The sequence below is a fragment of the Salvelinus sp. IW2-2015 genome, linkage group LG7 (genome assembly GCF_002910315.2).
Source record: "Salvelinus sp. IW2-2015 linkage group LG7, ASM291031v2, whole genome shotgun sequence".
NCBI classification, from domain to species: domain Eukaryota; kingdom Metazoa; phylum Chordata; class Actinopteri; order Salmoniformes; family Salmonidae; genus Salvelinus; species Salvelinus sp. IW2-2015.
This window is the reverse complement of record NC_036847.1, coordinates 33,572,108-33,582,225: the sequence shown is the minus strand read 5'-3', so window position 1 is coordinate 33,582,225 and position 10,118 is coordinate 33,572,108. Positions and strand designations below refer to the sequence as shown.

General features: G+C 49.7%; 1 protein-coding gene across 1 annotated transcript in view; it reads right to left on the bottom strand.

Annotated features, from left to right (window-relative positions):
* The window catches only part of LOC111966155 (protein kinase C zeta type-like), a 60,840-nt gene that overhangs the window by 20,831 nt on the left and 29,891 nt on the right, over positions 1–10,118 (bottom strand). The window contains exons 8-12 of the mRNA XM_070444610.1: positions 3,299–3,434; positions 2,908–2,995; positions 2,566–2,685; positions 1,804–1,957; positions 115–220 (exon numbers count right to left, since the gene is read on the bottom strand). Coding sequence (XP_070300711.1) covers positions 115–220; positions 1,804–1,957; positions 2,566–2,685; positions 2,908–2,995; positions 3,299–3,434 — 604 coding nt within the window. The remainder of the gene's footprint in view (positions 1–114; positions 221–1,803; positions 1,958–2,565; positions 2,686–2,907; positions 2,996–3,298; positions 3,435–10,118) is intronic.

Below are 10,118 nucleotides of genomic sequence, written 5' to 3'. Positions count from 1 at the left end.
GAGAGAGAGAGAGAGAGAGAGAGAGAGAGAGAGAGAGAGAGAGAGGAAGAGGAAGAGGAAGAGATAGGGAGGACAATCCTGCAGAGGGAGGGAGGCAAACAATTGGTGATTCACCATCTGGCCTGCCCGTGGGTGCCCGTGTCTGCTGCGTAGGAGCGAGGGGGTGGAAAGGGGGATGAGGAGGGTGCTCTGCTCTGTGACCGCTTCAGTCACGTGCTGCCTTGAGACAAGCGGCACACAGGCTCAACACACCACTGAAGGACAGCAAGTTCTGTTTTCCACAGTGGAAAACAGTTTAGTGGTATTGTGTAACAGCTGACCTTGTTGGTTAGTTGGAGCCACTGACACTCTGGGTACGTCCCTATAATCTCTCCTTCCTCCTGAGCTGTGCACATGTTCATTCCTACCCACATATAAAACCTATTTAATGGGATTGGTGTAGGCCTGGCCTACATGGAGTTTCTTAAACCCATAAAGGGAAGTGTACAAGTGTACACTTCAGGAGAAAGGAGAGATTATTTAGATGCATTCTCTGTGGGGTCAAGTAAATCCTTGATTGACCTAAAAAATCCCCCCCCTCACAGTCATAACAAACCTTAACATGTCTAGGAGCAGACAAGGCAGACGCAAAGCAGTTTAACTTCCCTGGCTCTCTGATGAACAGATTACAGATGGAAGAGTAGAGAGTTGTTTATCCTCCTCTTCTTCCTAAATGCCCGGGCCAGCCCTCTCTGATCTGTTTGTTTACGCTGATTCCTAATGAAATGTTAACTGGATCAGTCTCTGGCTGTGTACCAAATGGCACCCTAGTCCATATCTAGTGCACTACTTTTGACCAGGACTCTGGTCAAAAGTAGTGCACTAGATAGGGAAGTGCCATTTGTGATGGTGTTGGCACCCCGGGGTTAGGGTAAATGATTACATTTACATGTATTTTTATTGTCTAATCAAAACTTGACTTCTGCTATTAACCCAACCCCTCTGAAACGGATAAGTGCGAGGGGCTGCCACATTGTGCACCGGGGGAGCTGTTGTGGGGGGTTACCTGCCTTGCTCAAGGGCACAATGGCAGATTTCTGGGGCCACATTGGGCACCAGAGGAGCTGTTGTGGGGGGTTANATTTCTGGGGCCACATTGGGCACCAGAGGAGCTGTTGTGGGGGGTTACCTGCCTTGCTCAAGGGCACAATGGCAGATTTCTGGGGCCACATTGGGTGCCCGGGTAGCTGTTGTTGTGGGGGGTTACCTGGCTTGCTCAAGGGCACAATGGCAGATTTCTGGGGCCACATTGGGTGCCCGGGGAGCTGTTGTTGTGGGAGGTTACCTGGCTTGCTCAAAGGCACAATGACAGATTTATGGGGCCAATGGCAAATTTCTGGGGCCAATATCTGGGGCTGGAGGGAGCTTTGGCCCGGGGCCTGGGTTAGGAACACTGATGGTGATGTGTTTAGTGGTCAACAGAAGGAAGGGTTGGGGAGCGGTAGAGTATGGTAGATAGTAGATAGCATAGTATGGATGGAAAGGCAGACAGACAGACAGACAGACAGACAGACAGACAGACAGACTGACAGAGCTTGGCCAAATACTATCCCCCACCAGGTTGGCACCAAATGTTCCATGACACAAACACTCTCACGGGCTTAGAACCTAACCGCAAGAACCTGATTGTCCTGGACCTTTGGATACCACCATGCCAACCCTACACTCTGTATGTCAGTCTATGGTTCTGGGGGTTGGCATGTGTGCCAGGGTTGCCCAGGGTGAGGTTGGCACTGGTCAGGGTGGTGACATAAGGCTGGTCACCCCCTACGGATAGAGGGGCCAGTTTCTGCTAGCGAGGTGGCATCCAGGAGCATGCTGCTTGCCCTGTGGGGGCGTGAGGAAGACCAAAGGGTTGGCAGATGCCCGTGGGTTTCAGTGCTCATGCCCAAGCTGCAATGGGTGGGTACGGTGGAGACTGGGGGAGGTATGGAGGAATGTTCGCTCCAGCGGGGTTGTAGTACAGTATAACACATACAAATAAAATAACCAGAACGGCATCCCCATTCAATCAATTATATTTAAATGGCGTAACACGTCTGATAGCCTACAAATGTGTCATACAAGAAGCAATTGGCTCTCCTTTGGTATTGCTCTAGCTGTCCGAATGACTCATACTTATTTTTTGTGTGCAAATCTTTATCGATTTGAACACAAAATACATAATAAATAAATAAGAACTGTATTGAGAGACGTGTGGTGTGTTTGTGTGTTGTCTGAGGGTGTTTGGAGCACCAAAATACACATTTCCAGATATAAATAGTAAGACATTTAAAGACATATGTAGTACTGCTATCCTAAATAATCATGCCCTTTGAGTGGAGGAGTGAGTAGCCAATGTGATCAGAGAATGTGTTGTTTTTGACACAACACGGCCAGACTATATACAACACCCAGGTGGGTGCTACATATTGCCTAGTAGTAGTAGTAGTGGATGTCACACTTAACAAAGTGAAGCACTGTGTGACATTAGGTAAGGAGCGCTGTCATGAATCCACTCCAAACTGTAGTAGAGGGCTCTCTCACCTTGGAAGAGGTACTCCTCGGTATTCATGTCAGGATTGTCGGTGATGATGTCGAAAGGGGACCTCCCGGCCATCATCTCAAACATAAGCACGCCTAACGCCCACCAGTCAACACTGAACCCTGGAGAGGGACGACAAACAACCGTCGGCCATCTTGGTTAGATTCAGCTACAGTATGGTAATGACAGAAATGGTTTGGTAATGAGAGAGAGAGATCTGTTCATTCTTTTCACCTGTTTTTTTTTTGTTATTGTTATGAGTTAAACAGTCTCAAAGGCAAATTCCCATAGCTCATGTTCTCCCCGTTCCCTCCATGTGTGTGTTGTTGACGAGAGGGACCTACCATAGTCTTCCCCTCTGAGGATCTCAGGGCCGATGTAGTTGGGGGTTCCACAGAATGTACTGGTGGTGTCTCCAGGTCTGATGCCCTCCTGATAGAGGAGAGAGATGGAGGAGGAGGAGAGAGGAGAGAGTTAAAGATGGAGAGATACAGGGACGATAACAGAGAAAGATAGTAGGAAAGAGAGGAGAGAGTTAAAGATGGAGAGATACAGGGACGATACCAGAGAAAGATGGTAGGAAAGAGAGCGAGAGAAAGACAAGAAAGAGAAAAGAAGAAAAAGCGTGAGACTTCGATACCTCGTGTGTTGTACATAGTGAATGACAAGTCCTTCAGCAGTAACAGCTCAGCAGTACTATAACAGTACACTGTACAGTAGTTCTGAGTGTCTCACCTTGCACATCCCGTAGTCTGTGAGCTTGATGTGTCCCTCGTGATCCAAGAGGACGTTGTCCAGTTTCAAATCTCGGTAGATGATTCCATTTTCGTGCAGGAAATTCAGAGCGATACAAATTTCAGCAGCATAGAATCTGAAAAAAAAAGAAGTAAGGATTCATTCAGACATGCTTTTCCTTCTTCAGAGAGTTCCCAGCCCACAGACTTCGTGACTTAGTTTGTCCAAATGTACAGTTCGGTTCTGACCTTCAACCACGTAGAAACCATCCTGAAGCCAACATATACGGTAGAATGTATATTTTTATACAGGAAGTAGTTTCTAATGAATAGGTGATTCTTTTTTTATATTCTCTGTCTAACATTTGGCATGGAGAGACGGTGGGTTACATGGTGTTGATTTCTCTGGTGCACTAGAGCTCTCTCTCTCTCTCTCTCTCTCTCTCTCTCTCTCTCTCTCTCTCTCTCTCTCCTGTCTGTCTTGTCTTCTGTCTGTCTGCTTCTCTGTCGGTCTGTCTGTCTGTCTGTCTCTGTCGTCATGTTCTCTGTCTGTCTGTCGCCTTCTGTCTGCTCTCTGATCTGTTCTCTGTCTCTGTCTGGTCTCTGTCTGTCTGTTTCTCTGTTCTGGTTTCTGTCTGTCTGTCTCTGTCTGTACTGTCTGTCTGTCTGTCTGTCTCTGTCTAGTCTGTCTGTCTGTCTCTGTCGGTCATGTCTGTCTCTTGTCGTGTCGTCTGTCCTGTCTGTCTCTGTCTGTCTGTCTCGTCTGTCTGTCTCTGTCTGTCTCTGTCTGGTCTGTCTCGTCTGTCGTGTCTCTGTCTGTCTCTGTCTGTCTCTGTCTTGTCTCTGGTCTGTCTGTCTGTCTGTTCTCTGTCTGTCGGTCTGTCTGTCTTGTGTCTCGTCTGCTCTGTCTCTGTCTGTCTGTCTGTCTGTCTCTGCTGCTGTCTGTCTCTGTCTGTCTCTGTCTCTGTCTGTCTGTCTGTCTGTCTCTGTCTCGTCGTCTCTGTCTGTCTGTCTCTGTCATGTCTCGGTCGTCTTCTCTGTCTTCTCTGTCTGTCTTCTGTCTGTCTGGCTCGTCTGGGTCTGTGTTGTCTTGTCCTGTCTGTCGTCCTCTGTCTGTCGTCTCTGGCTGTCTGTGTCTCGTCTGTCTGCTGTCTGTCTCTGTCTGTCTGTCTCTGTCTGTCTGTCGCTGTCGTCTGGTGTCGTTTCTGTCTCTGTCTGTCTCTGTCTGTCTGTCGTGTTCTGCTGTCGTGTCGCTGTCTGTCGGTCTCTGTCTGTCTCTGTCTGTCTGTCTTGTCTGTCTGTCTCTGTCTGTCTGGTCATGTCTCTGTCTGTCTGTCTGTCTCTGTCTGTCTGGCTGTCTGTCTGTCTCTGTCTGTCTGTCTGCTGTCTGTCTGGCTCTGTCTGTCTGTCTCTGTCTGTCTTCTCTGTCTGTTCTCTGTCTGGTCTGTCGTCTCTGTCTGTTCTCTGTTCTGTCTGTCTGGCTGTCCTTCTGTCTGTCTCTGTCTCTGTCTGTCTGTCTCTGCTCTGTCTGTCTGTCTGTCTGTCTCTGTCTCGTCGTCTCTGTCTGTCCTGTCTCTGTCTGTCTCTGTCTGTCTGTCTCTGTCTGTCTCTGTCTGTCTCTGTCTGTCTGTCTCTGTCTGTCTGTGTCTGTCTGCTGGCTCTGTCTTGTCTCTGTCTGTCTGTCTCTGTTCTGTCATGTGTCTGTCTGTCTCTAGTCGTGTCTCTGTCTGTCTGTCTGTGTCTGTCTGATCTGTCTCTGTCGGTCTGTCTCTGTCTGTCCTCGGTCTGTCTGTCTCTGCGCTGCTTTCTGTCTTCTCTGTCTGCTCTTCTGTCTGTCTGTCTCTGTCTGTCTGTCTCTGTCTGTCTTGGCTCTGTCGTCTGTCTCGTCTGTATCTGTCTGCCTGTGCTTCTGTCTCTCTCTCGGTCTGTCTTGTGTCTCTCTCTCTGTCTGTCTGTTCTCTCTCTCTGTTCTCTCTGTCTCTTCTCTGTCTCTTCTCTGTCTACTCTCTGTCTCTCTCTGTCTCTCTCTTGTCTGTCTGTCGGTCTCTGTCTGTCTCTGTCTGTCTGTCTCTGTCTGTCTACTGTCTGTTCTCTGGTCTGTCTTGTCTCTGTCTGTCTGTCTCTGTCTGTCTGTCTCGTCTGTCTTCTGTCTGTCTGTTCTCTGATCTGTCTTCTCTGTTACTGTCGCTGTCTGTCTGTCTGTCTGTCTGTCTGTCTCTGTCTGTCTCTGTCTGTCTGTCTGTCTGTCCTCTGTTCTCTGTCTGTCTGTCTCTGTCTCTGTCTGTCTCTGTGCTGTCTGTCTCGTCTGTCTCTGTCGTCTTCTTCTGTCTGTCTCTGTCTGTCTGTCTCTGTCTGTCTCTGTTGTGCTGTCTCTGTCTGTCTCTGTCTGTTGTCTCTGTACTGTCTCTGTCTGTCTTGTCTCGGTCATGTCTCGTCTGTCTGTCCTCTGTCGTCTCTGTCTGTCTGTCTCTGTACTGTCTCGTCTCTGTCGTCTTGTCTCTGTTTCTGTCTCTGTCTGTCTCTGTCTGTCTGTCTCTCTCTCTGTCTTCTTGTCTCTCATCTCTGTCTGTCTGTCTCTCTCTTTGTCGCGTCTCTGTTCTTCTCTGGTCTCTCTCTGTCTCTCTTCTGTCTCTCTCTGTCTCTCTCTGTTCTGTCTGTCTGTCTCTGTCGTGTTCCTTGTCTGTCTTGTCTCTGTCTGTCTCTGTCGTGGTCTGTCTCGGTTCTCTTGTTCTGGCTCTGTCTGATCTGTCTCTGTCTTGTGCTCTGTCTGTCTGTCTCTGTCTGTCTGTCTCTGTCTGTTCTCTGTCGGGCCTGTCTCTGTCTGTCTCTGCTGTCTGTCTCTGTCTGTCTGTCTTCTGTCTGTCTGCTGTCTGTTCTGTCTACATGTCTGTCTCGATTCTGTCTTGTCTGTCTCTGTCTGTCTGCTGTCTGTCTCTCTCTGTCTGTCTCTCTCTGTCTGTCTCTCTCTGTCTGTCTCTCTCTGTCTGTCGCTCTCTGTCTGTCTCTCTCTGTCTGTCTCTCTCTTGTCTGTCTCTCTTCTCTTTGTCCTGTCTCTCTCTGTCTGTCTCTCTCTGGTCTGTCTGTCTCTCTCTGTCTGTCCTCCCTCTCTGTTCTGTCTGTCTCTCTCTGTCTGTCTCTCTCTGGTCTGATCGTCTCTCTCCTGTCTGTCTCTCTCTGTCTGTTCTCTCTTCTGCTTCTGTCTGCTCTCTCTCTGTCTGTCGTCTCTGGCTCTCTCTGTCTGCTCTGTCTGTCTCTCTCTCGGTCTGTCTGTGTCTCCTCTGTCTGTCTGTGTCCTCCTCGCTCTGTCTGGTTTCGTCTCTCTGTCTGCTGTCTGGTCTGTCTCCTGTCTGTCTGTCTCTCTGTCTCCTCTGTCTGGTTCTCGGTGTCTGTTCTCTCTCTTCTGTCTGTCTGTTGTCATCTCTCTCTGTCTGTCGGTTCTCTCTTCTGTCTCTCTCTAGGTCTTTCTCTCTGGTCTCTCTCAGTTCTCTCTCTGTCTCTCTCTGTCTCTCTCTGTCTCTCTCTGTCTCTCTCTGTCTGTCGTCTGTCTTCTCTGTCTGTCTCGTCTGTCTGTCTCGTCTGTAACTCTGTCTGTCTGTCTTCTGTCTCTGTCGTGTCTCTGTCTGTCTGTCTCTGTCTGTCTCTGTCTGTCTGTCCTGTTCTGTCTGTCTCTGTCTGTTCTCACTGTCTGTCTGTCCTTGTCTGTCTCTGTCTGTCTGTCTCTGTTCTGTCTGTCTCTGTCTGTCTCTGTCTGTTGTCTTGTCTGTCTCGGTCTGTCTGTCTCTGTCGGTCTACTGTCTCTGTTCTGTCTGTACTCTGTCTAGTCTGCTGTCTGTCTGTCTCTGTTCTGGAAATGGTCCTGGTCTGTCTCTGTCTGTCTGGTCTCTGTCTGTCGCGTCTGTCTGTCTCGTCTGTCTCTGTCGTCTGTCTCTGTCTGTCTGTTCTGTCTGGCTGTCTCTGTCGTTCTTTCTGTCGTCTCTTCTGTGTCTCGTCTGTCTGTCTCTGTGTCTGTCTGTCTTGTCTCTCTCTGTCTGTCTCTCTCTGTCTGTCTCTCTCTGTCTGTCTCTCTCTGTCTTGTCTCTCTCTGTCTCTTCCTCGGTCTGTCGCTCTCTGTCTGTCTCTCTCGCTCTTGGTCTATTGTCTCTCTCTGTCTGTCTCTCCTTGGTCTGTCTGTCCCTCTCTGTCTTGTCTCTCTCTGTCTGTCTGTCTCTCTCTGTCTGTCTCTCTCTGTCTGTCTGTTCTCTCTCTGTCTTCTCTCGTCTGTCGTCTGCTCTCTCTCTGTCTGTCTCTCTCTTGTTGGCTCTCTGCTGTCTCTCTCTGTTCTGTCTCTGTCTGTCTCCTCTCTCTGTCTGTCTGGGTCCTTCTCTGTCTGTCTGTGTCTTCCTCTCTGTCTGTCTGTCTCGCTGTCTCTGGTCTGTCTGTCCTCTCTGTCATGTCTGTCCTCTCTGTCTCTCTCTGTCTGTGTCTCTGTCTGTCTGTCTCTCTCTCTGTCTGTCTGTTTGATCTCTCTCTCTGTCTGTCTGTTCTCTCCTCTCTGTCTCTCTCTGTCTCCTCTCTGGTCTCTCTCTGTCTCTCTCTGTTCTCTCCCTCTGTCATCTCTCTGTCTCTCTCTGTTCTGTCTCTTCTCTGTTCGCTCTCTGTCTGTCTCTCCTCTGTCGTCTCTCTGTCTGTGTCTCTGTCTGTCTGTCTCTCTCTCTGTCCTGTCTGGTCTCCTTCTCTGTCTGTCTCTCTCTCGTCTGTCTCTGTCTGTTCTCTTGTCGGCTCTGTCTCTCTCTCTGTCTGTCTGGTCTCTCTCTCTGTCGTCTGTCTCTCTGTCCTCTCTCTGTCCTCTCTGTCTCTCTCTGTCTTCTCTGTCTCTCTCTGTCTCTCCCTCTGTCTCTCTCGTCTCTCTCTGGTCTGTCTCTCTCGTCTGTCCTCTCTCTGGCTCGTCTCTGTCTGTCTCTCTCTGTCTGTCTCGCTCTGTCCTCTCTGTCTGTCTCTGTCTGTCTCTCTCTCGGTCGTCGTGTCTCCTCTGTCTGTCTGTGTCTTCTCTCTCTGCTGTCTGTCTCTCTGTCTCTGTCTGTTCTGTCTCTCGTCTGTCTGTTCTCTCGGTCCTCTCTGTCTGTGTCTCTCTGTCTGTCTGTCTCTCTCTCTGTCTGTCTGTGGTCTCTCTCCTCTGTCTGCTGTCCTCTCTCTCTGGGTCTCTCTCTGTCCTCTCTCTGTCTCTCTCTGTCTCTCTCTGTCTCTCTCGTGTCTTCTCTCTGTCTCATCTCCTGTCTGTCTCTCTCTGTCTCGCTCTGTTCTGGTCTCTCGCTGTCTGTCTCTCTCGCTCTCATCTGTCTGTCTCTCGCTGGCTGTCCGCTCTGTCTGTGTCTCTGTCTGTCTTCTCTCTCTCTGTCTTGTCTGTGTCTCTCTCTCTGGCTGCTGTCTCTCTCTCTGTCTGTCTCTGTCTGTGTCTCTGTCTTGTCTGTCTCTCTCTCTGTCTGTCTGTGGTCTCTCTCTCTGTCTGTCTGTCTCCTCTGTCCTCGCTCTGTCCTCTCTCTGTTTCTTCTCTGTCTCTCTCTGTCTCTCTCTTGTCTCGCCTCTGTCTCCTCTCTGGTTCTGTCTCTCATTCTGTTGTCTCTCTCTGTCTCTCTCTGTTCCTGGTCTCTCTCTGTTCGTCTCTCTCTGTCTCTCTCTTCTTGGTCTCTCTCTGTTCTGTCTCTCTGTCGTGTGTCTCTGTCTGTCTGTCTCTCTCTCTGTCTGTCGGTCTCTCTCTCTGTCTGTCTGTTCTCTCGTCGGTCTGGGCTGTCTCTCTGTCTGTCTCTCTGTCTGTGTCTCTGTCTGTCTGTCGCTCGCTCTGTTGTCTGTGTCTCTCTCTCTCTCTGCTCTCTCTCTCGTCTCTCTCTCGTCTCTCTCTGTCTCTCTCTTCTGCTCTCTTGTCTCTCTCTGTCTCTCTCTGTCTCCCATATCTCTCTCTGCTCCTCTCTCTTCTGTCTCTCTCTTGTTCTGCTCTCTCTCTGTCTCTCTCGCTCGTGTCTCTCTCTGTCTGTCTCTCTGTCTGTTGTCTCTTCTGTCTGTCTCTTCTCTCGTGTCTGTCTGTGTCTCTCTCTCTGTCTGTCTGTCTCTCTGTCGTCTGTCTGTCTGTCTGTCTGTTCTGTCTGTCTGTCTGTCTGTCTCTCTGTCTGTCTGTCTCCCTCTGCATCTGTCTGTCTTCTCTCTCTGTCTGTCTGTCTCTCGCTCTGTCTGTCGGTCTCTCTTCTGTCTGTCTGTCTCCTCTCGCTGTCTGTCTGTCTCTCTCTCTGTCTGTCTGTCTCTCTGTCTGTCTGTCTGTTCTCTCTCTGTCTGTCGTCTCTCTCTCTCTCTGTCTGTCTGTCTCTCTTCCTCTCTGTCTGTCTGTCTCTCTCTCTGTTCTGTCTGTCCTCTCTCTCTGTCTGTCTGTCTGTCTCTCTCTCTGTCTGTCTGTCTCTCTCTCTGTCTGTCTGTCTGTCTACTCTCTCTGTCTGCTCCTGTTTCTCCTCTCTGTCTGTCTGTCTCTCCCTGTCTGTCTGTCTCTCTCTCTCTCTTCTCTCCTCTCGTCTTCATTCTCTCATCTCGTCTGTCTCCCTCCCACTCTTGTGCTCTCTCTCTCTCCTTCATTCTCTCCTCTCTCCTCTGTCTTCTCTCTCTCTCTTCGTCTCTCTCTCTCTCGTCTTTCTCTCTCTCTCTCTTCTGTCTCCTCTCTCTCTCTCTTTCTCTCTCTCTCCTCTGTCTCTCTCTGCTCTCTTCTCTCTCTCTCTCTGTCTCTCTCTCTGTTCTGCAGGGTCTCTCTACCGTATTTGCTCTCTCTCTCTCTCTCATTCAATTACATTCAAAGGGCTTATTGC